General features: G+C 39.4%; 1 protein-coding gene across 1 annotated transcript in view; it reads right to left on the bottom strand.

Moving 5' to 3' along the window:
* The window catches only part of LOC122811184 (ubiquitin-conjugating enzyme E2 variant 3-like), a gene marked incomplete at its 5' end in the record, with an annotated part of 386,567 nt that overhangs the window by 156,820 nt on the left and 203,622 nt on the right, over nucleotides 1-26,125 (bottom strand). Inside the window, 1 exon segment of the mRNA XM_044082856.1 lies at nucleotides 22,649-22,736. Within this exon segment, the coding sequence (XP_043938791.1) occupies nucleotides 22,649-22,736 (88 nt within the window).

The following is a 26,125-nucleotide window of genomic DNA, read 5'->3' as shown; positions in this document are numbered from 1 at the left end:
AGGAGAGGCTGGACTCTGCCCTTCCGAGCTGGGAATTTCTGGTTAGAGGCTTACAGTGCCTGCATGTTTGAACTGTTTCTTACTGAAATTGGTGTGCCTTGTTTGCTGTCACATAAACTAGATTCAGGCCTGCTGAATCTAGCTTTATTTGTATAACTTCAGCACTAATCCAGGCCTTCTTTTTTGAGAAAGTTCCCCTGCATCCCAATGGCAGGAGTGTGCAGTTATAACTTGTCTGATTGAAGACTACAGGAACAGGGCTCAGTTTTGTGATTTTTTTTTTACTGGTTAATTGGGTAATTTGTTTAATAGCCTTTTCTGATTGCCTGTAGTCATCTAAAGCTGTTTTACGTGCATTTATTTTTACGGTCTGTAGTTGTTTAAAGCTGTTTTAAATGTATTTTGTTACTGTTTTTGCATTATCTTTTCAAAAAAAACTTTTTTCCTTGTTTCCCACCTTTCTAAGATAGTAGAGTCCAGTTTTCAGGCTAGTGCTGAATTCAGGGATGTGTTACAAGTTTCTGAGTTGCCCATACCTTATGTGGATAGAGGGAGGTTTCTATGTTCACCTGTGAGAGAGGGAGCTTTGAGCAGCCATCTGTCCCTGGAGGAGTGGTTTCAGCCCAGACATTAGTAGCTTACCATTTGGGCTAATTTCTCTTTCATTTCCCTGCTGTAAAAACTATGTTTGCACAGTTTTACACATCCGGGCAGCACTGGTTAGCTAGGGCTAAATTATTCCTGGCTCCACCAAGTCTCCTCTTCAGTTTTTCCCTTGAAAGTAGTCTAACTCTCAACCTAAGCACTTAAAAAGCATCCTACAGTCCAGCACTTGCTCAGACCTAATAGCAAGCACTAATATACCCCGGCACTTGATTGCCCAGCAGGGCAAGGCTCATTATTCCCCCCTCACCAACCAAGCGACTAAGCAGCTCACCCTACTATTCAGGCATGACCAAAGGGCAATTTCAGATATACTCTCCAGTCCAGCTGGTGAGCCTAGGTATCCTGAGGCAATGTTACAACTGCCTCATGTACACAGACAACCCTCTCCTCCTACCACAAGACATTAACATATGTGAGAGATGCAATTATATAGCTAAATTGGAGGCTAAGCTCTCTCCACCCAAAACTGGAACAGGCAGTCATAAGGAGAAGGTTAACACTTGCAACACACCTCCAGCCTCACACAGACATACTAAACCAGCACTGACAAAAGATACACATAAATACACAAAATCATACTCGGAGGCTCGAAATAAAAACCTGCAAAAGCAGCAGAGACCTCCAAAGCAGACACCCAAAAAACCTGCACCTCCTGTCACAAACCAGACAACACATAAAACACAAAATCAGTGTGCCGCACAATCACAGCCCTTAAGGCGAAATAACATACCTAACACACTAGTAATAGGTGACTCTATAGTCAGGCACACTGATGTCCCACTCACTAGGCTGGACAAGGAGAAGGTTACTGTTAGCTGCCTGTTGGGAGCCAGAAACCGCCACATAACACAAGCACTCAGGTCACTCCAGAACAAGTACAAATATGACTCTGTCATTGTTCAAGTTGGTGTGAATGACCTGAGATGTACCTCCCTGGACTACATGAAAAGAGACATGGAAGAGCTCTCTGATCATGTAGACCAGGTGGGTATGACCCTGACCCTGAGTAGCATCCTGCCCTCACCAAGAATGAAAGCTTTGGAGAGTGCGGTTTCTACTTGTGTGGCCATGATTACGGGAATTTGGCAATCTTTTGGTATCACACACATTTAGGGGGTGTGAGGGGGGTGAAGTTGGCACTAAATCGATCTGCCATATTAGCAATATCCTTGGGATTAGTATATTTAATGCCATTCTGTTGTAGCTCAGAGCAGATCCGAGCATTGCCATTTAGATTCTTGACATAACTATAAAATGCCTTGTGGTTGTCTTTGGAATATTTGACAATTTTATTTTCGTAACTAGCTTTTGAGGATTTTAATGAGGGATCTCAGCTTCTTACTGAGGCTGGTGAGGGAGTTTTCTGCATCCTGGGATTTTCCTCTTTTCTGCAACAGTTTCTTCCTTCTGTTGTATAGTTTGTTTATAGCAGGAGACCACCAGATTGAATTCCTTTTTTTGGAGGAGAGCATCTTGGTTCTCTTTGGGATGCCATGATTCATGCACGAGTGGATGTGCTCGTACAGTGCCTTAGTGTAGGATTCAGCAGTCAAACTTTCAGATCCCGCCTCTGCATGGGTGTCATGAAGTTTGTCACTTCTGACTTCAGTAGCATGAAGTTGGCTTTGGAGAAGGTTTTTACAGAGGTTTCCTGGCTGGGGGTGGGGTGTGGATGTCAAGGGTGATTTGCTTATGGTCAGACCTGACCAATGAGGGGGTAACCACTGGTGTGGAGCATCTATCTCCCATGTTGGTAATGACCAGGTCTAGGATATTGGAGCCCCTGATGGGACAATGGATTAGTTGATCCACAGCATTGGAATTTATGAATTCCAAGAACCGTTGGGAAAAGGTGTTGGTACCAGTGTAGCTTTCCCAGTTAATGGCAGGGTAGTTGAAATCACCCAGTATCAGGGGTGTTTGATTGTATCTTAATATTTTCCAGTATGTCTAGAAAGGTGCAGTGAGAATTTTGGGGCATGGTGGGGGATATGTAGCAAGCTACAATTTGGATTGCAGTCTTACCTACTGTTAGTTACACCTGGAGAATTTCAAATACATTGTGTTGGGCAACTAGCCTGGAGGTGTGAATATCCTTGGTGAATACAGACACTCCTCCACCTTTAGTATTTTGGTCTTGGTTTTGTGGCCGAAAAGTGTGGTAAGAGTTGTAGCCTGGTATTGCAGGGGAGCTCTCTGGAGCCTTGAAACAGGTCTCAGTTACTGCACAGATATCGATGTTCTCCATTTCTAGGAGAGCAAATAATACGTATAGATGCATAGTTATGCAAACCACAGACACTTACTGCAGTTTTTAAGTTTTTCATAACTACAACACTTGTAGCTTGACATTAGACGAAAACAGATGACTGAAGTTAAAAGTGCTCAAAGGGTTAAGGGATGTTAGTATGATCAACAGAGTCTGTTTCCTGAAGGGATGAAGGAACACAATGTGAAAAAGATTTTGTTTTATGTGAACTCTGACCTTCTCAGGCTGGGATGGGTAGTTACAAGGAATGTTGGGGAGATAGCATGCACTGGTACTGAGAGATGCAAGGTCGGAAAAACAAGACAGGTTGCCAAGCCAGGTGGTTTGTGTTTTTAAAACATTATTGCTGTAAGAAAACCTGTTTAAGTGTTCACGTGCAGCATTAAGCAAGAAGCACTTGGATCTGTAGAGGCCCTATTTGTTAACTAATATGAAATGTCAGAATTCTATATACATGTTACTGATAAGAAATTGTATACAAACTGTATGTTTTTGCTGCTTGGCGAGACTGATTTTAAAGTTTTGTGAAGGTGGTCTCCCAGCACTCAGAACTGATTGGTTTGAAATAAACAGGGAAATGTTTTGCACATCCTGAGGTGTTATTCTTGACTCAAGACAGGCAGGTAAATCTTTATTTATGTATATTTTAACTGCATTATAACAGCCTCTACCTATGTCACAACCCCAACCAAGCCAAGGAGGAACACTGTGCGAGGGAAGCATCATCAGAACATGGCTCAATGTCCTATAACACAGAGCCAAAATAAAACATAACAGGTACTACTAAAACTATATTTAATTTCTCTAAACATGTTTTAACAACAAATGAAGAATTTATTCTAACTACAGGCTTAACCTTCATCCCGGCACAACAAAATGATTGTGTGCAAACAATTACAGAACTCAAATGCTGTACTAGGTTACTAAATTTAAAACTTTTATTTGGTGCGCAGAACATTAGCAGTATTTCTACTTTGAAAAGATCCAGCATGTTTGTGCCAAAGTCTAATCCAACAATATTAGCTTTTCAGATAGCTGTACAACGTGAACATTAAGCTATATCAAGAGAATGACAATCATAAATTCTCATTTTACAATCTCACTAAAGATCAGATGCAAGAATTAAACTCATTAAATGAAAATCATAATAGCAGGTGACTTCAATCAGGCAAGCCTGAAAACAGTCCTACCACAACACTTCCAGTATTGTAGGCTTTGCAACCAGAGGGGAGAATACTCTGGACAATGTCTATACAAATATTAAACTAGCATTTAAGGCAGTACCTCACCCCCACTTGGATAACTCAGATCACCTTGCCATTATGCTGCTACCATCATACAGATCACTGCTGACCAGGGGGAGACCATCAGTGAAGCAAGTGAGAGTATGGCCGGAGGGAGCAGTCTCAGCACTACAAGACTGTTTTAAGAGTATGGACTGGAACATCTTCAAGGAGGCAGCCACAGTAAACCAACACATCAAGCTGGAGGAGTACACTGAATCAGTGATGGGTTATATCTCAAAATGTGATGACAACGTGACAGTCACCAAAAGCATCATCACAACAGCCAACCAGAAGCCTAGGTTAACAAGTGAAGAGTAAGAATTGCAGAAAGCAAGGAATGTGGCATTCAACCCTGGTGATAAAGAGGCTCTCAGATTGGCCAGATCTCAATTACACAAAGGGGTGAGGGAGGCCAAATGCAAATACGGTCAAAAAATCATGAGCCACTTCTCCGAACAAAAGGACCCCAGGCGCCTGTGGCAGGGCATCCTTATTAATTAACAGATTAAAAGTCCAAGTCTTCACAGTGTGGTGATGATACAGAATACCTAAAACAAGCTCAACATCTACTTCAGTAGGTCTGAGGAAGGGAACAAGACAGCAGCAGAGAAAATCACTGACAACCAGAGTGAAGAAGAGCACAGCCTCAACCCTGTTGATGTCAGAAGGACCCTACAAAGAGTTAACCCCAGGAATGCACCTGGACCAATAACATTCTTGGAAGAGTGCTCAAAGACTGTGTGGACCAACTAACAAATGCACTCACAGACATCTACAACAACTCATATTGTGCCAAAATGTTTCAAGTACACCAACATTATACCACTGCCAAAGAAGTCACCACCTGCTAGCCTAAATGACCATCGTCCTGCAGCTCTCACTTCCACTGTGATGAAATGCTTTGAGAGACTGGTCAAAGATGTAATAACATCCAAACTACCTGCAAAATTTGATCCACTCCAGTTTGCATACAGACCCAATCGCTCAACAGGAGATGCTATTTCTTTGACACTCCACTTATTGCTGGACCACCTGGAGAACAAGAACAGCTATGTGAGGCTACTTTTCATCTACTTCAGTTCAGCTTTCAATACAGTCATCCGCAAACTTTGATCAGAAAGCTGGTTCAACTGGGCATCAGCACTCCACTATGCAAATGCATTCTGGACTTTCTTACAGATAGATCCCAGAAAGTGTGCATAGGCAAGAATACATCAGAGAGCATCCTCCTGAACACTGAAGTCCCACAAGGATGTGTCTTAAGCCCCCTTGTAAAACCATGAGATTCAGAAACAGCTTCTTTCCACTAGCCATCAGGTTACTGAACTCTAGGAACAGTACCCTACACACTGGACATTGAGGCAGTAATCCAACAACACTGAAAAGTCTCTGTAGTGCAATATGTAACAAGGTCTTACCCTCGCCAAGACAGCAAAGTCAGCAGTAATCAAACTGAACGGTCTTACTGTGCAATATAAATGTAGGCCTTAAATCAATTGCTTAAGTGCAACTTTTCCAGTGAAAATAAGTTAATAACCTAGTAATGAGTGACACTCTGTTAAATAAGTGCAACAATGCAAGTATTTATTATTGTTGTTTGTCATCTGTGTCTATAGAATTGTGTGTATTATCGTTATGTTAAATGTAGTCTATGTATTGTATGTACACTGAATCCGAAGAGACGTAATTAATAAACGATTAGTAAATTAAATTCTACTGCAAATAGCAAGCCTTTTACAGACTATGCTAACAAATAATCAAATAGATAATGAACTTTTTCAATATTTTAAGACTTGAAATACCCAAAATACCAGTTTTATATGGCATTCCTAAGATCCACAAATCACTGGTCACCCCACCCATGAGACCTATTATGTTAGCCAGAGGATGGGATACAGAGCCAGTCTCAAAATATTTGGATGCACAACTTAAAAAGAGTCTACTAAAGACCAGTACTATTATTAAAGATACATCAAATGTTTTGCAGCAGTTATCAGAATGGTCAACAGGAAAAAAATCTAAATAATGACTTTTTAGTCAGACTAAATGTGACTCATTGTTTATGGTGATACTGAATGACTTAAGTATTCAGTATGCAAAGAGACACAAAGTAGTTTACAGACTATACAGCTGTTAAAATATACGCCATTTGTGAACTGATATATTTGGTTCTGACCAACAATGTATTCCTATTTAATCATCAATTGTATAAGCAAGTTAGGGGCATAGCAATGGGAGCTCCAGTGGCCAATACATATGCCAACATTGTTATGGTTCAATGGGAAAGGGAACACATACTAAATAACCATCATTACAAAGATGAATCAAAATTTTATAAGCAGTTTGTAGATGATCTCTTCCTCATCTGGGGGAGTAATTTGCCAGACACTGAGCAGTTAAAGTTGTGGTACTAAAGATATATGTTTTGAAGATTTAAAAGCGATGTTTCACTAACTGTCATTAAATTTTTTAGATATTAACTTCAGTAAAGATGATGCTGGTCATATACAAACTACAATGTATAAGAAACTAGTTAAAGCTAATACTTTAATACTTACTTACACAGAACCAGCATGCACCCTACATTTATTTACAATAATATAGTCAAAAATCAATTAATGAGGTTAGCAAAACTCAATACAGATAACACTAAAATAAATTGCAATTAGAAACAAATGCACAAGGTTTCATAGAAACAGATTACGATGCTGAGAGTGTAATGAAAACTAAGAATGACATCATTAGAAAGTGATATACTGATAAGCCCACATTCTTTGAAAACAGTAACCAAAATAATTTAATAAGAACAAGATCACATAAATGCAGATACATTTTACATATAATAAGAATACTCCTATAGTAAGAATCATCATAAATAAATACTAGCCTAGTCTAAAAGAGGTCCCAGAATTAAAGAATGATCGAGGTGAATCACCTTATTTCAGTTATAGAAGAAAAGCAAACTAAAGAATGTTGTTGTGTCTTTCGGCTTATCCCGGTTAGGGGTTGCCACAGCGGAACTCCGGTCCGCTAATGTTTGGTAATGGATTTTTACGTGCCGAGTTACCAGCCCTGACACACAACCTTCAAAGATGGCACGCCCATTCACGCAGCCTCCACACAGACGACGCTCTAGCTGAGAATCGAACGGGACAACGTCTTGCTGTGAGGCGACAATGCTACCGCAGCACCACTACCTCGGGAAAAGCAAACTAAAGAATAAATTATGTTATAAGGAGCAGCCCATGACACAAAATTTCTTTAAGAATACCAAGCATGGAACATATACATGTAATAACTGCATACACTGACAAATCCATTATACATACAGTAAATGGTAGTAAGTTCGTACTTAAAGTTTATGTAAATTGTAACACTTGCATCCTTATCTATTTGGCTAAATATTGCAAATGTGAAGGTTACTACATGGGGAAGACCAATTGTACGCTAAAAGAAAGAATAGGACAACATATCTCTGATGTTAACAGGAAGATTTTAACAAATGCATGGTATAAACATATTTCAGAAACTGATTGTACACATACTTTTAAATGTATGATCTTGACGGCTATTTTTGAGCCTCTAAGGGGTGGTAACATCGCTTTATTAACTGAACAGAAAGAACTAATGTGAACCTTTAGATTTAAAGGCCACATTGTTCCAGGTTTAAACGAGATGGTTACCTTAAAACCCCACTTAAGGAATTTACATAATGAGATTCATTAACTGAAAGGTAGATTATGTGATATTTCAAACTTTGTATTTTACTGAAGTTTTTAACTTTTCTATCAGCCTGATGAAGCTTATATGGTGAAAGTGTGCTTACACTTGCAATTTTATTTAACTAGATTTTATTAATATTCATGGTTCCAGTCACTCTTTCTTTTTCATAAAAAAGTAAAGTAGAAATTTTTTTCCCCCAAAGGGAGCTTAACTTGCCCAGCAGTGGAACAGCAGTAGCAGACCTTTGATCCTCAGCTCGAGCTGACTTAAAGTTTTGGGCATGTGGGAGGTGCACAAAAAACTTTGGAAGTTGGTCAGCTGTTGTATCCTGAAAAAGATACACCCATATAGCTATGGCTGCTGCAGCAATCATCAAATGAAGAACACCTACCTCTCTAAGGGAGAATTCAAAATTTCAGCTTTAACACCCTGACAGAGGTTTGGGTATGTAATCAGCAAACCTCATAAAAGCTCCAGTGGCAGCAGCAGCCCTGGAAGTGGCATCAGCTGAATCATAAGCACATTTCAAAGAGTGGGTAGTCACTTGAGACGCAATATGATTACAGGAAGATGTTTCTTCCTCAGTTGAGGGAAAAGAAGCCATAACGTTCCTCATTTTCTGAAAAGAAGCAAGTATAAACTTCCTTCAAATGAGCTTGACAGCTGAGAATTCTGAATATAAGTTTTGCAAAAGAATACACTTTTTTCCCAAATCTATCAAAAGCATTCTGACCACTGTCAGAAGTAGAGGGAATAGCATTAACCAGGTGTTTGGCAGCAGCTGGATTTACCAGGAAAATCATTACTGGGTCTGATCTGGTCTTAGCATACAAAACTTATACTACTGAGGAACATTATATAATCCATCTGCTTTCCTGGAAGCAGGAAGAACTGAAAGACTAGCTGGTTGCTCCATGGTAAAGCCAAAAAAATGCTTGAGTTCCACAGAAGCCTAGTAGCAGTAGTCATTAAAATGAGTTAAATAGTAAAAAGTCACCAAAAACTCAGTGAAAAGTATTTTAAACAATTATCTCAGCCCTAAAAGTAAGCAGTTTTAAACTAGTTTTAATTTTTTTCCAAAACAGTAAAAATTAATGCTCCAGTTTAAAAGTTACTAAAACTCGTATGGCAGTTTATAAAAATACTTTTTCTCAGCTTAAAATAACTTCATAGAAAAAGTTCACTTTCTGTCATAAATTGGAAAGTATTAGCCAACCACAGACCATTGAAAACCCACAATAGGAGCGCTTGTCATTGACAGGAAAGCTCCAAGGGCTTGCCGCCCAAACCACTCTTTCTTCAGCTTAACTTGAGCTGAGTAATGGTTTGGGTACTTGGCAGGTGCCCTTAAAGCTTTGGAAGCTAGCCAGATGATACATCCTTAGCAGGATATAACCCTTATAAGCTATGAATACTGCAGCAGTGATCAAAGAATTAACATCTAGCCCTACAACTTTGAAAATAATATTCATAGCTTTAATTTTATGAGCAAAATAACTAAATTCTTTAAAAGATAACTAGTGAGCAGCACGCAGAAAAATTTCTTAAATATGCCAATGAGGACATCAGAAGATGATGTATGTCATAGATGTTATGCAAGTTCATACCATTACACACACAGACACACAGACACACACACACACACACACACACACACAGACACACACACACACATACACTCCTGAAACAGTGTAAAATATGAAAAGTAAAGAAAAAATGACCAGGAAGCCATGATTCAACTACCGGAGTATTTAATAGGTTAAAACACAGTTAAGCACTTTTGTCTTTATGACTTCTTCAGAACTATGCCATACAAGAAAAGGAACTATTTTTATAGGAAATTACATCATTACACACCCCCAGAAAAAGAAAAAAAAAACATTTAAAGATACAGTATACTCTAAACATAGCTACAGTTCACTCGCAATAGACACACTTTCATTTAGACCAGGAGAAGTGGTAGTATTCAAATAAAGCTGCCAGTACATCTCTCCTTGCAATAACCAATTCTGCCAGTCACAATAGGCACCTGTGACAATCTGCTCCAACACAAGAAATTTGAATGTAATAAAGCCAACACAAAGAGTGTGATCAATCTAGAGGGTACATTATATGGAAAAATGTTGGACCTTAAGTCACAAGGTAAACTCAACTGTAACAGTGAGAGAGTGACTCACCTTGCAAAGCGTTGTACCTGTACTGCATTTTATGTTGGCAAGACAAAAAATGTCTTGAACAGAAGGATCTATCAGCAAGGGAAGTCTCTGTGTTCATCAGTGGCAGTGATAAACATTGAGCAGCCTGCTTGCCCCTGTGGGAGTGGTTACTGCCTTGAAACTGTAGTTTTATTGGCCATTTTGGGTCAATTCCAAACTCTTTGATCTCCCTCTCTTAAAATCCTCTTTTGTGCGGTTTTGCGCGTTTTTGCACATAGCGCATCATTGGACAGCGCCGCCTAATTGGGTTTAAACTATTCCACAAAGTCTGCTCTTCACTTTTTCCCTTAGAACTGCTCTCTCTCTCAAATTAAACACCATATTCTCATTCTAAGGCCCCTCACTGGTCCAAATAAGTAATCTTACAAGTTAGCACTAATAAACCATAAGCACTACTTACTCTTATACTCTCTACGATTACCTTGTCCCCTATTGGTCCGTTTTAATTCAGTTCCCTATATTACTCTAGCATGTCCAAAGGTCAGTCAATGGTTTCCTCTCCAGTCCAGCTGGTGAATCTGGGAATTTTGAGGCAATGTTACAACTGTCTCATGTACACGGACAACCCTCTCCTCCTCCAAACAGGTTCAAATATATGTGAGAGATGCAACCATATAGCCAAACTGGAGGCTGAACTCTCTCATCTCAAAACTGGTGAAACCAGTCAGGAGGAGAAGGTAACCTCACACAACACAATTCCAGTATCACATAGTCCCATCACAACAGCGAACAAAACACATAAAAACACAAAAACATACTCGGAGGCTCTAAATAAAAATCTACCTAAACAACAGAGACCTCCAAAGCAGACATCCAAGCAAACGCTACCCCAAAACAAAACACGTACAACACATAGCACACAAAGTCAGTGTGCCAAGCAGTCACAGCCCTTAAGGCTGAATAACACACCTGATACTCTTGTAATAGGTGACTCTATTGTCAGACACACACCGCTCACCAGGCTGAATAAAGAGAAGGTCACAGTGAGCTGCCTGTCGGGTGCTATGATCCGCTACATAACGCAAGCACTCAGGTCACTCCAAAGCAAATACAAATATGACTCAGTCATTGTACATGCTGGCGTGAATGACCTGAGACGTACCCTCGACTACATGAAAAGAGACATAGAGGAGCTCTCTGATCATGTAGCCCAGGCCGGTATGACCCTGACCTTGAGCAGCATCTTACCCTCACCTAGAATGATGCCACAGTATAAAGACAAAATGATCGATTTTAACAACTGGCTAAAATTTTGGTGTCATTCAAAGGGGATCCAGTGTCTGTCAGCCTGGGATGACATGCTTGACAAGCCACGCTGCTTCGCTAGGGACGGCTTGCACCTGTCACCCCTGGGCTTTCGGATATTGGCAAAGGCTCTTGCCACCCCCATAGTGCCTTTTTTAGGCAAGGCTCAAAAGTCAAACCCACCTCCATAGACAGCACAAGGAACAAGAAACTACGGGTAATGCTGCTAAACGCCAGAAGTCTTAACCTCAAGATGCACGCACTCGAAGATCTCCTCAGTATGGAGACCATCGATATCTGTGCAGTGACAGAAACCTGGTTCAAGGCTCCAGAGAGCACCCCAGCACTACCAGGTTATACCTCATATCATGCTTTTCGGCCCCAAAACCCGGACCGAACCACAAAAGGAGGGGGAGTTTCCATATTTATCAAGGATATCCACACCTCCAGGTTAGTGGCATTGCATGAAGTATTGGAGACCATCCATGTGCAACTGACAGTGGCAAGACTGCTTTTCAGTTTATAGCATCCTACAGACCACCCTCTCAAAGTCAGGAATCCCACTCGGCTTTCCTGAAAACATTGGAGAACATGAAGATCTCTCCGAAAACCATTATATTGGGTGACTTCAACTACCCAAACATAGACTGGGAGCATTACTCAAGCCCCAGCACCTTAGCCCAAAGGTTCCTGGAATTTATAAACTCAAACGCTATGGAACAACTAGTCACCACTCCCACAAGAGGGGAAACATACTAGACCTGATCATTACCAACATGGGGACTCTATGCTCCATACCAGAAGTATATCCCTCATTGGTAAGATCAGACCATAAATTAATTTCACTGGATATCCACATCCCGACCCCCACCCCCAGCCCAGAAAACCACAGTGAAAAACTTCTCAAAAGCGAACTTCACACTTCTCAAAACCGAAGTGGAATCCTTCAAGGCCCCAGGGCCAGTGGAAACTACAGCCCAAACTGCAGAATCCTATATAAATGCATTCTACGGACATCTCCAGGAATGCATGGATCATGCTATCCCAAACAAAATCAAGACCCAATCATCCAAAGGCAGGCGTCCAGTCTGGTGGACCCCAGCCATACATAAACTGTACAACAGAAGGAGGAAGCTACTACATGATAGAGCAAAATCCCTAAAAGGGAAGGCATCTCTGATCAGTACTAGCAAAAAATTACGATCCCTCATAAAATCCTCCAAGGCCAGTTTCGAGAGAAAAATTGCACAGGACACTAAAGACAATCATAAGGCTTTTTTCAGTTATGTTAGGAACCTGGGATGCAACTCCCAAACTTGTTCTGAGTTGATGCTAAATGACAAAAAATACACTGAACCCAAAGACATCGCCAATATCCTGGCAGACAGGTTCAGTGCAAACTTCTCCCCCCCCCAAAAGAGCAAGTATCTATCCCGGCAGAGTGCAGCCTCCCAAACATCTCTGATGCTCAGGTGAAGGCCGCCCTCTCCAAAACAAAAAACACTGCTTCCATGAGACCAGATGGCATCCCGGGTTGCATCCTACATGAACTCCAAGAAGAACTAATCCCTCAAGTAAAACTGCTGTACAATCTCAGCCTCACTACAGGATATGTGCCCAAAGAATGGTGTACAGCAACAGTGGTCCCACTCCACAAAGGTGGTGCCTCTACGGACCCTGGAAACTATCGCCCCATAAGCCTGACTAGCCTAGTCTGCAAGGCTATGGAGAGGATCATCATGGAACTCATAAACAAAGACATTGGTGACATACAGACACTAGGATCCTACCCAATTTGGCTTCATCAAGGGCAGATCCTGCCTTTTGAACCTGGTTGACTTCTTCGAAACAGTCACCAAGGCCATAGATGAAGGGAAGGTAGTCCACACAGCCTATCTGGACCTCGCAAAGGCATATGACACAATACCCCACTCGGGCATCATAGATAAACTATCCAGCCTAAATATAAAACCCTATGTCACAAGATGGGTCGCAAACTGGCTCAAAGACAGAACCCACAGAGTCAGAGTTGCTGGAGCCATGTCAGACTCGAAACCGGTCACAAGTGGCGTCCAACAAGTTTCTGTCCTGGGACCTCTCTTGTTTGGTATTTACTTTTCTGAGGTACAGACCAACGTGGGAGGACTATGGCTCACCAAGTTCGCAGATGACTGCAAACTGGGAGCCATAATTGACTCTCCAGCTGACACAAACATCCTTCAAAAAGGTCTCGCAGAGACGGATAACTGGTGCCAGAGCCATGGTCTAAAGCTAAATGCCAAAAAGTGTATAGTCATACCCTTTGGCAAAAACAATGTGCCCACAAATTACCACATAGGTGGTAACCCATTAAGTACAGAGAAAGTAATTAGGGATCTGGGGACCCAAGTTGATAGCAATCTCTCCTTTGACAACCACATTGCCAAAGTGGTTAGAAAGACCTTCTACATAGCCCACCTCATCATGAAAGGATTCACATCTAGATCAAGAGAGGTAATCGTGCCCCTTTATTCATCCCTCATCAGGCCCATCATAGAATACAATGCCCCCTTTGGGATGTACCTTACCAGAGACCTGCAGCAATTAGAAAGACCCCAAAAGTACCTCACCAGGAGGATCAAGGGACTCAAACAGATGCCATATGCTGCTCGGTTAAAAAAACTCCAGCTCTACTCAGTTGCATACCGCCTGCTTCGAGGCAATCTATGCCTGACATATAAAGCTATGTCCAACCCAGAATTAATGGACATGCTCCACCTCAGTAAATCTAAATCCCTTAGAGCCATGCGCTCGAGGGACTTGAACCTCAGCACAGAAATAAATAGAACATGCTGGAGGGACAGATTCATAACCCAGAGGCTCCCTTCGCTCTAGAATAGAATTCCAATTCATGTTAGGCAGAGCACCTCACTGACTCTCTTCAAGAAGAATCTTGATGAGTGAATGGGGGATCGTAGGTTTGTCCCGGGGATTACTTCCGTGTCACTATTAGACAGAGGCACAGTAAACTAAACTTTAAAAAGGGCACGGTATACTCAAATCAAGGGGTGGCGTAAGCCAAACACAATCGGGCTAGGCTTATAAATGCCCCAGGGCAGATAGCCTAGTATGAACCTATAAAGGCAGATAGCCTAGTATGAACCTATAAACCTATAAGGAAGAAAGAGGTCATTGTCTCCCTCTACTCTTCCCTCTTTAGGCCAATCATCGAGTACAATGCCCCATTTGGGATGTTCATAGGTTGGTACTAGGCTAACTGCCCTTGCAAGCCATTGTAAGCCTAGCCAATTATCCCTTGTGAGACTCAAACCCTGCACCTTGTGTTTGTAAGGCAAACATCTTAACCATTAGGCCACCGTCCCAACCCCTACCTACCTCACTAGACACCTGCAACAAGTGGAGAGGCTACAAAAGTACCTCACAAAGAGGATCCTAGGCCTTAAACACTTGTCCTATATGGACAGACTCAAAAATCTCCCAACTATTCTCTGTCTCATATTGCCTACTTAGAGGTGATCTCTGCTTGATTTATAAAGCCATGTCTGACTCAACTCTGTTAGAAATGCTACATCTAAAGAAATCCCAATCCCTCCACACCACACACTCCAGAGACCTCAACCTCATTACCACAAACAATAGAACGTGCTGGAGGGACAGGTTCATAACCCAAAGACTGCCCATGCTATGGATTAGACTTCCCATACATGTCAAACAGAGCACCTCACTGGCCCTCTTCAAGAAAAATCTTGATGAGTGGTTGGGAAATAGAAAATTCACCTTGGGGATCACTCCAGTGGCTCTACTCGACAGAGGTACTGGAAACTAAGGTCGGGTGGCACAACGCCAGGGTAACCCTATGGGCTAGGCTTATAAAGGCTCCAGGGCCATTAGCCTAGTAAACACCTATGAACCTATTACAGTATTGTGAAGAAAGACAATAAGAGTGCTTTGGCAAGACATGCCTCACTTTGTGTTGGCTTTATTACATTCAAATTTCTTGTGTCGGAGCAGACTGTCACAGGTGCCTTTTGTGATGACAGACAAAATTGGCTATTGCAGAGAGAGAGATGTACTGGCAACTTTATTTGAATGCCACCAATTCGCCTGGTCTACATGAAAGTGTGTCTATTATAAGTCAAATGAAGCTAATAGCTTCCAAATCATATTTTTTTTCTGTGTTTAGAGTGCACTGTATCTTTAAATGCTTTGTTTGTTTACAGTTACAGTTTTTTACAGCTTTTCTTTAATGGTTGTTTCTGGGGGTGTATAATGATGTAATTTTCTATACGAAGGGTTCCTTTTCCCGTATGGCATAATTCTGAAGACGTCAAAAATGAATGTGCTTAACTGTGTTGTTTTAATCTACTAAACACTCCCGTAGTTGAATTGTGGCTTCCTGGTCATTTGTTCTTTACTTGGTTTCTTTTACGTACCAGTTTCAGGGTTTCACAGAATATTTGGTTTATTTGCTAGTGTGGAATCAGAGCAATATGAATGAGCATGGAGGGGAAGACGCAAGAGTCAAGTGGGATAAGTTTATTCTTCGAACAGAACAATGTGGATGGAGATTACCCAATATGCAGTGGTATTTCACAGCAACACAGTTGAGGCTTCTGTACATAACGCAAGCAGAAAACTATAATTCAAGGTGGAAAGAGATGATGATGAAACAAGTGGGAAGCTTAAGAAACGAGGACAGACTAGGATTTTGGATGCAACCCTTTAAGAATAATAATAATCATACAGAATATTATATTCATAAAGTAACAGAAAGTATTCCAACTTGAACGAAAAAATACAGTTCCAAAGGAACGCTCGAGTGTAGCAGTATAAAGCAGCTAAAATTAGCTGTAAGTAAACTAGATGAACACTAATAAGTGCCTTAAAAGTAAATTTATTTGAGCGCGCTTTCGTCTAAAGTAACAAGACTTCATCAGAAACATTTAAATGACAAAACCAGTAGTGCTTTTATATCTTACAACAGATTGAATAATTGCCAGTCAATGAAAATACTTCCCTCTCATTATTTAAAGAAACATTTGTACTGTTCACAGTTCATTCATTTAAAAGTACCCTTTTAAACATCTATACTTTACTATTTAAAATATTACCTAATATATTTAATATAAACTTTACTAAGCCATTAGTTAAAAACTTTTACAAAAAATTGTACATTAATATAAACATTGTATGAAAAAACATTATTAAAAAGCATAATATAAAAATATTTTACAACTTGAATGAATGGTATTTTAAAACAGGCATAATACTACATGTTTCGTTTATACCTGGAAAATGGGTGGAGTTCAGTTTTAATTGCCACTTTAACTCTTCCCTTTCCAACCTATTTTTCCAATCACCTCCCCTGTGGTCATTACCTAGGTTCTCCAAAATACCAAAGTGGAAGGTTTTACAGGAGTTATTATTCCTGAAATGTTTATAAAGAGCATTGTTTTCGTCCTCACGTCTAATAGCATAAAGATGTTCATATATCCGTTTGCGCAGAGCTCTCTCAGTTTTCCCAACGTAAAACTGGTGACAGTTCTGACAGACAGAAAGATGGACTAGCTATTTAGAACCACATGAGCCTCTCTTCAAATATACTTTCCTCTTAGGTGTCCCTATCTCCACCCAATCGACATTTAAAATATATGAACAGTAAGCACAAGAACCACATCTCCTAGTTCCTCTGTATATATAATTTGTCTTTATGGGATGTTCTAGTAAATATTTAAGGTTGTTACTAGTTTTGAACACAAAACAAGTTTTTTTTCCCACAACATCCATTAAACTTTCTTCACCCTTAAACATCACCCAATTTCTCCTATTTGTTGGATGTCCTTCACCTGGGAACCATAAGTCAGTACCATAGATTGTGTGTAATTTTGTTTATTACTGTCCCCAGTTTGTTCAACTTCATTTTTTGAACTCTCAACAGGTTTCCCCAATAGGGGTACATATTTCTTACCCCATTCATTTAAAACTCATTCACTAATAGAGTGTAACAGAGAAGTTGTGTAACATCTTTCCATAAAAAGATGAACTAAGTAAGCTATCTTGTTCTTACAAGTCTCTTTAGAAGAGCACATTCTTGCTATCCTGACCATTTGGCCCTTTACAATATTTTTCTTGGCATGTCCTAGGTGACAGCTGTTATATTCCAGGTAATCATTCGAGAATGTAGGTTTCCTATATATTCTCGACATAAAACATGCCCTAATAGGGTCAACAGAAATAGTTACATCCAAATAATTTATAGATTTATCGTAGGTACCAGTAAATTTGAAATAATCAGTAACGGTATTGTTATAAGTCAAAAATTCATTTACTGCTTCTTCCCCCCCCCCCTCCATAAATTAAAAATGTTGTCTAAAAAACCGTAGGTAGGTCCTCCATTTACCTACAAATTTACTTTGGAATATATAAAGTTTCTCCCAGGAGTACATAACGAGGTTCGCAAAAAGGGGTGCACAGCTGATACCCATGGCAACCCCTTTAGTCCGTTTGTAATATTCCCCCTCGAATATAAATAAATTATTCTTTAAAATAATTTTCATAAGGACCATTACAAAATTAAGTAAAGTGTTACTCTAGTTGCAAACTTCCAATAAAGCTTCATGGAATAGGTTCAAACCCACACTGTGGGGGATAGAAGTAAATAAGTCAACTACATCAATAGTAGAAAAAAAATTTGCTTCATTGTAATATTCTTCCCTAATTTTACCTAGGAAGTCTCATGAGTCTTGTAATTTATAATCTATGTTCTTTAGGTTCCCCCGGACCATTCTTTCTACAAAAATCCCCATTGGGTAAGTCATGCTGTTCTCGGAACTTATAATCGATCTGTATGGGGGGGGGGGTTAGTAATATTTTTGTGGGTTTTTGGAATACCAAACATGATGGCTATTCTAGGATGTTCATTGTACAAGAATTGAAAAATGTCTTCATTAACTGCACCCTGGAATAGTGAGTCTTCCAGTACTAACTGAGTCTTCTTTTGAGCTACATTTATTTCATTAATAGAAGAAATCTCATACTTATCATCTTGTAACATGCTGTAAATTCTATTGATGTAATCCATCCTATCCACAATAGCCATCCCACCCCCTTTATCTGGTTTCATGAATCTCAAATTGGTGTTCCCACGAAGTTCCTTTAGGAGTTGATTCTCCTCATGAGTGAGGTTATAATGTTTATGTTTGGAGTTGTGCTACATTTCATAAATCTCCTGTGTACATACTTTTTCAAAGGTAGAAATTATAGGGTGTAAAGGGGGGTTAAAACAACTTTTTCACTTAAAAATTCACAGGTTTGGGTACTACAGCAGCATCCTTAAACAAAAAGCTCAGGTTTAACTTCCTAGTGTATAGCTTAAAATCCGTGATGATGTTGGAAATATCCCCCTTACAACTAGGAACAAACTTGATACCTTTTTTCAGTAAAGAGAAATGGTCTTTACTGATTTCTAATCTAGCATAATTATATATATTAAACCCTTTATAGCTCAGTAGTAACCCATCAAAAGAGTTAATTATCTCCTTGTCTGGAACCTCAAGCTCAACTAATAATGACTGCCATTTCTCCACTTCTGGTAAGGTGCTCTTCACCCCCCTCCCTTGTTTCCCCCTTGTTGTTCTAAAAAATGTTTCCCTTTAGGTACATTTTGTTTATTTTGCAGCCTCTCAGATCTCCTGAGTGCTGGGTATTCCTGGTCGTACTTTTCAACAACCTCACTTACATGTGTATTAGAGGCATGAAATGCTTCACCATTATTCACTTCACTACCTTTGAAATATGATTTAGGAAATGGGTATGCATTCCTATCTTTATATTCACATGTGTCCCTATATACCTTCCTACGTTTCCTTTTAACACTGTCATTAACTTGCTGTTCAATCCTAGTAAATATATTGTCATACTTGTAACCAATTTCTTCAAACTGCACATCATTTAAAACTTTTCCATTTAAATTTTCCACTTCATCAACCAATGTTTCTATTTTTTTATTATTAATTCTAATTATGAACTCCATGAGTTCTATACCATGTCTATCGAACATTTGTATTAGTTCAGTACATTCAGGGTCATCTTCAAGTAATCCATTTGGAAAACGAAAGACCCTTAACCCCTTAGGTACTCTTTCATTCTTTATGATTTCCTTCAAAAACTCATTGTCACATTGAAGGTTACGTACCTTCCCCAATTTCTTTTCCAAGTCCCTCAACACGCTGTTAATATTGCCATCACAGATTTGTGTTCCTTTTGCTGTAGGGCTAGATGGAAAAAAGTCTGTTTGCGACCTTTCACTCAATGATAACCTCCTCAGGTCGCAAGTAGTGTCTTTCTGCACCTGACCACAAGGAATGGAATCCTGTGTGTTGAGTCGACTACAGAAGCTTTGAGTAAGCTTCTTGCATGCCCCCAAGTCTCGTACTGAAGTACCGTCTTTCCTGGGGCAACCTCCGTCCAACGGTGATGTCGGCATAGTCTCCGCCCTCCTTGCTGAGCCGCCCGGCCCCTGTAAACACTCGACAGCTATTTGCAGCTCTGAAACCTTGTCAGAGTTGCAATAACACTAGTAAGATGTGCTAGTGTAACGCGTCCTCACTTCATTCTCTTCCAAAGAGAAGGGAGACAAACCATTTCCCCCATTTCCAACCAAATCTGCCATACTTAATGATTTTCAAAGGCACTACCAAATGTAGTACCACTCAAGTCAGTTCCACAAACACAAACCACTTGTAAAAAGAAAACACAGGAACTGCTACCAACCAACTTGAACAAAAAAATACAGTTCCAAAGGAACGCTCGAGTGTAGCAGTATAAAGTAGCTAAAATTAGCTGCAAGTAAACTGTAGATGAACACTAATAAGTGCCTTAAAAGTAAATTTATTTGAGTGTGCTTTCATCTAAAGTAACAAGACTTCAACAGAAACATTTAAATGACAAAACCAGTAGTGCTTTTATATCTTACAACAGACTGAATAATTGCCAGTCAATGAAAATACTTCCCTCTCATTATTTAAAGAAACATTTGTACTGTTCACAGTTCATTCATTTAAAAGTACCCTTTTAAACATCTACACTTTACTACTTAAAATACTACCTAATATATTTAATATAAACTTTACTAAGCCATTAGTTAAAAACTTTTACAAAAAATTGTACATTAATATAAACATTGTATGAAAAAACATTATTAAAAAGCATAATATAAAAATATTTTACAACTTGAATGAATGGTATTTTAAAACAGGCATAATACTACACGTTTCGTTTATACCTGGAAAATGGGTGGAGTTCAGTCTTATTTGCCACTTTAACTCTTCCCTTTCCAACCTATTTTTCCAATCACCTCCCCTGTGGTGATTACGTAGGTTCTCCAAACTACCAAAGTGGAAGGTTTTACAGGAGTAAGTTTTAAAATACCATTCATGTGAACAGTAGAAATGTTTCTTTAAATAATGAGAGGGAAGTATTTTCATTGACTGGCAATTATTCAATCTGTTGTAAGATATAAAAGCACTACTGGTTTTGTCATTTAAATGTTTCTGATGAAGTCTTGTTACTTTAGACGAAAGCGCGCTCAAGTAAATTTACTTTTAAGGCACTTATTAGTGTTCATCTACAGTTTACTTACAGCTAATTTTAGCTACTTTATACTGCTACACTCGTGCGTTCCTTTGGAACTGTATTTTTTTGTTCAAGTTGGTTGGTACCAGTTCCTGTGTTTTCTTTTTAGAGAAAGTATTCCAAGAACTAAGCCAACATGGGAATATACAAAGAAGATTCTACCAATAGGGATGACTGCAATTAGGGATACAGACAATAGGCAAGATGGGGCTGAAATTTATTGGAGAAAACTGGCAAAGGAACCAAAGTATTGGGAGCAAATAACTAATGAGCGAAAGGTAAAAGAATGCGAAGACTCCAAGAACTTACCTGGACTGCAGGTTAGAGATTGCCTTCCCTACCAAGGATAAATAAGTACAGGCAAAGAGAAAGAAATGGGGGAGGGGGTCCTAAATGAAAGACCAGCACTGATAAGAGTTTTTAGCAGAATCTAGAACAGAAGTTTCCATTAAGAAAGGAGTAATTAGTACAGCATATAACATATTGCATGACAACTATAAGAATCAATCAGAGGAGGTTAGAAAAGACTGTGAAGAGAGATTGGATAAGCAATTCACAAAGAAACAATGGGGGGTGTTTACATATGTATTTTTATATCCCAAGAAGACTCCAAAGAATTTTTCTTCAGGTAGACAGAAAATGTTGGAGGTGTGATGGGGAAGAAAGAGATAACTGGGAACACATTTTCTGGGAGTGCAATGACTTGGCAGACTTTTCCCTACAGACTGCTCTGTCAGAGATATTGGGTGAGCAAATTAGTGTAACTAAGGAAATTATTTTTTGAGCTATGATACAGAATTAGAATTGCCTAGACATAGTAAGGCCTTGTTGAGTCTAATTATGATTGGCTGCCAAAAAAGTAATTACTAGAAAATGGAAATCAAAGTCTAAACCACTTTACTAGAACTAGTGAAGATATTAATAGGATAAAACAACTGAAATTGGGATCTTTAGAAAAGGGTAGGAGCCAATTACACAGAAAAAAATGGGAATTGTAGGATCAATACATGCAGAAGGAGGAACAAGGTTTAAAAGAAGGCAAGATATGAATCAGCTATGTCATTTTTGACCAACAATGACTGGATATATAAGTGATGCATAATGTTTGCAGCTACAGTTGTGTCAGCATGGTTTGTAACATACAATGTTTGTAACTGAAATTGTGTTAGTATGGTTTATTTTCATTTATATAAATGTAAGATTGCCTGTCATACATGATAATTTAATAAAGATGTTTCTTGTTTAAAAAAAAATATATATATGACTTTGAGCATCTCAAGTTATCTTACTACGCAATGTTCCAAAACACGAACTTCTGACAACAAGCCATAAAAAGTGTTGGTTCACTAAACTTTGTAAACCAAGTCAGTACAACATTAAAAGATTACAAGAGACTTGTAAAATTTATGGGTATCTAATGAAAGAGCATAATGGCTATTCATCTAACTCAGCTGCTTCTCCAATGCAGAACACTATTCATACATGTCATTTATGACTCAGGAGTAATGTACATTTAGGTGGAATATACAAGTCGTACACTATTATATTTAATGTCACACTTCTGATCAAACTGGGATGAAGGTGTACATATAGTATTCGGATCAAATTACCTGTTCACTGACTCTGTCCATTTGTTACGAACTGTTACAACATCAGGTAGGTTATTTGTTACTCCATCAAGTCCTTGCCAAGCTACCACTGTAAAAAATAAATAAATAAATAGTGGCCGTCAGTTTTTAGAAGTTTTTCTAATAACCTCAGCGTATTTCTTTTACAAATCGCTTATAATTACAAAACATTCTCTGTAAATATATAATTTCACAGGTACCAATAAACTGCTGCTTAAATCACTGCTTCTAGTGCTGTGTTCTGTTGCTGTGGGAATGAGTATAGGAGTATCACTGCCACTATAGCTCATTATATAGTAACAGAATTACTTGGAAAGGATTAGTTGCTTTCTTGTGGAGAAGAGACCAGCAGGAGATTGTGGGCATTTTTTACTTGTACAGGTGGAAGATAACATTGAAATGGGAAAGTACAAGTGTGTGTATACTAATAATACATTGCTGGCAACAATAAAGTAGCATGCACATATTTTTTAAAATGCAGTGTAACAACTAATATGTTACGATGCAATAAAGATGCAAGACACTGCATGCTGACAGCTTCATCAGTGTGAACTTTTAGACTGAACATACATACACAATATGAGACCACAGATGTAATTTGGGAACTTTAATACAAATTAAAAGCAATAGTCATACCCCTCTTTTCATGTCTTTTTCAAGAAGAAAAAGATTCTTGATCTTTTTAGGTAAACTATGCTACATTACACGCACTCACACAAAGACATATACAAATAGGGTCTATATTAGATCACCGAATGCTTAAAAAAGTGAACGGTGATTGATCGAGCCTATGTAAGCGAAATTTTAAAATATCGAAGCAACAGAAACCCGAATTATTTCTTAGGGAAAGAATTTGGTTGTCCGTTTCTGTTGCTTCTGTGTTTTCAGCGCTGTGGTGGAAAGTTATGGGTCGGGTTCAGGTAAGTGTGCGAATGTGTGGACGTGTGGGTTAGGTGAGTTAGGGTTAGGGCGCAGGTGAGGTAAGTGTGCGATTATCTGGATGTGAGGGTTAGGGCATGTTAGGTGAGTTAGGGTTAGGGAGCGGGTGAGGTGAGTGTGCGAGAGTGACGGACCTTAGGGTTAGGGTTTGGGTTAAGGTAAGTAGATAGTGGTGTGTGTACAGTTTAGTGTAGGGTTAGGTGTCAGATTTTAGGTGTATGTGTGTGGATTGCTGTTTGTTTGGTGTGCTTGTGTTGTGTGTATGTGTTTTGGAACAGCGATTTTTTCCCTAGGAAAAAAATCGCTGTTCTGACAGTTTGAGATTGTAAGCTTTCGCTTACATAGGGTCGATTAATCACCGTTCGCTTTTTTAAGCGTTCGGTGATCTAATACAGACCCTACAAATATACACATACATACATACATATATAAGGCTCACCTAAATGATCACATGTAAGAAAGCCTTATATACACACACACACACACACACGACTTGGATGCAATTCATTGAGTCTATATTTCACTCAATGACAACCCACAAAGTTTCACTGATAAAATATTTTAATGAAAACTAAATGAAGTGAAAATCATCATTTCACAGAAAATACTTCACATTTGTCCTTAACTTCAGACACACTTTGCCTGAACAGTGATAACGTTACTGAAAGGATTTTTTCTCTGGTAAGATGTAGAGTTGGGGTTAGGGTCAAGGGTCGGATTAGGGTTAGCCCACACTTAACATACCCACAAGTATTAATTACTATCCAGTACATTTCCCATTCAATAAAACATGTTTCAATAATTTGTGCACATTCAATATATAGACAGACAGACAAAGATACAGGTATATAAAACACACAGTAAATGCCATCCACTAGATATCCCATTCAAAAAACAAGACTCAATGTCCACATTCAAAGAAATGCACATTGATCACGTGCATGATTGATCAAGGTTTATCAGGTTTTAGTTGCCCAAACACTTCTGGTCTTAAACAGTTTTGACAGTAACTCATATCTTTGACAGATAAGCATTGAAATGCAGGACTGTCATTTGTGTGAGACTGCTTTGTGCTGTTTTGGGGAAGTTTCTCCTTTCCTCAGTGCTGTACAATTGAGGAGTTAGTATATACAAGTTTAGCAGTCCACAAGGGACAAAGATTTGCCACCCCTGCAAATAAATAAATAAAATGTGTGTATATTATACACACGTGTATGTGTGTGTGTGTGTGTATATGTATATATATATATATATATATATATATATATATATATATATATATATATGTAAATACCTACATATAAACACGCACACACACACACATATACATGCATACACACACATATTATATATTGCTTACTGTACTTATTTTCCTTGTTTCACTTGAAAGAAAGTTACTGTTTGTCGTTTTTGCATTTAAGTTACCTGTAACACATTGCATTTAGGTTACCTGGCACTTGCTCACTAAGTCAGCACTAAAAAAAGTAAAAGCACTACACCCTCACAAACTCCCATTGAGTACCTTGTTCCCCATTGGCCCTTTTTTCAATTATAAAGTAATTCCCAATACTATTCTAGCATGTCCAAAGGTCAGTTGTCAATCTCCTCTCCGGTCCAGCTGGTGAATCTGGGAATCTTGAGGCAATGTTACAACTGCCTCATGTACACAGACAACCCTCTCCTCCTCCCAACAAATTCCAACACATGTGAGAGATGCAACCATATAGCCAAACTGGAGGCTAAGCTCTCTCAACTTAGTACTGGCGTTACCAGTCAGGAGGAGAAGGAAACCACACTCACTACAATTCCAGCCTCACACAGACTTACCACGACAGCAAACCAAACACATAAACACACAAAAACATACTTGGAGGCTCTAAATAAAAATCTGCCTAAGCAGCAGAGACCTCCAAAGCAGACACCCAAGCAAACGCTACCCCAAAACAAAACACATGCAACACATAGCTCACAAAGCCAGTGTGCCAAACAGTCACAGCCCTTAAGGCTAAACAACACACATGATACAATTGTAATAGGTGACTCTATCGTCAGGCACACTGACGTCCCGCTCACCAGACGGAACAAGGAGAAGGTCCCGGTGAGCTGCCTGTCGGGCGCTAGGATGCGCCACATAACACAAGCACTCAGGTCACTCCAACGCAAGTACAAATATGACTCAGTCATTGTCCATGCTGGTGTGAATGACCTGAGACGTACCTCCCTGGACTACATGAAAAGAGACATAGAGGAGCTCTCTGAGCATGTAGCCCAGTCCGATGTGACCCTGACCTTGAGTAGCATCTTACCCTCACCAAGAATGATGCCACAATATGAAGACAAGATGACCAATTTTAACAATTGGCCTAAGTATTGGTGAGATTCAAATGGGATCCAATGCCTGTCAGCCTGTGATGACATCCTCGACAAGCCACGATGCTTCGCTAGGGACAGCTTGCACCTGTCACCCCTGGGCTTTCAGATATTGGCAAAGGCTCTTGCTACCCCCATAGTGCCTTTTTT

The sequence above is a fragment of the Protopterus annectens genome, chromosome 9.part0 (assembly GCF_019279795.1).
Source record: "Protopterus annectens isolate FY-2018-M chromosome 9.part0, PAN1.0, whole genome shotgun sequence".
NCBI classification, from domain to species: domain Eukaryota; kingdom Metazoa; phylum Chordata; order Ceratodontiformes; family Protopteridae; genus Protopterus; species Protopterus annectens.
This window is presented reverse-complemented; position numbering and strand designations above follow the sequence as displayed.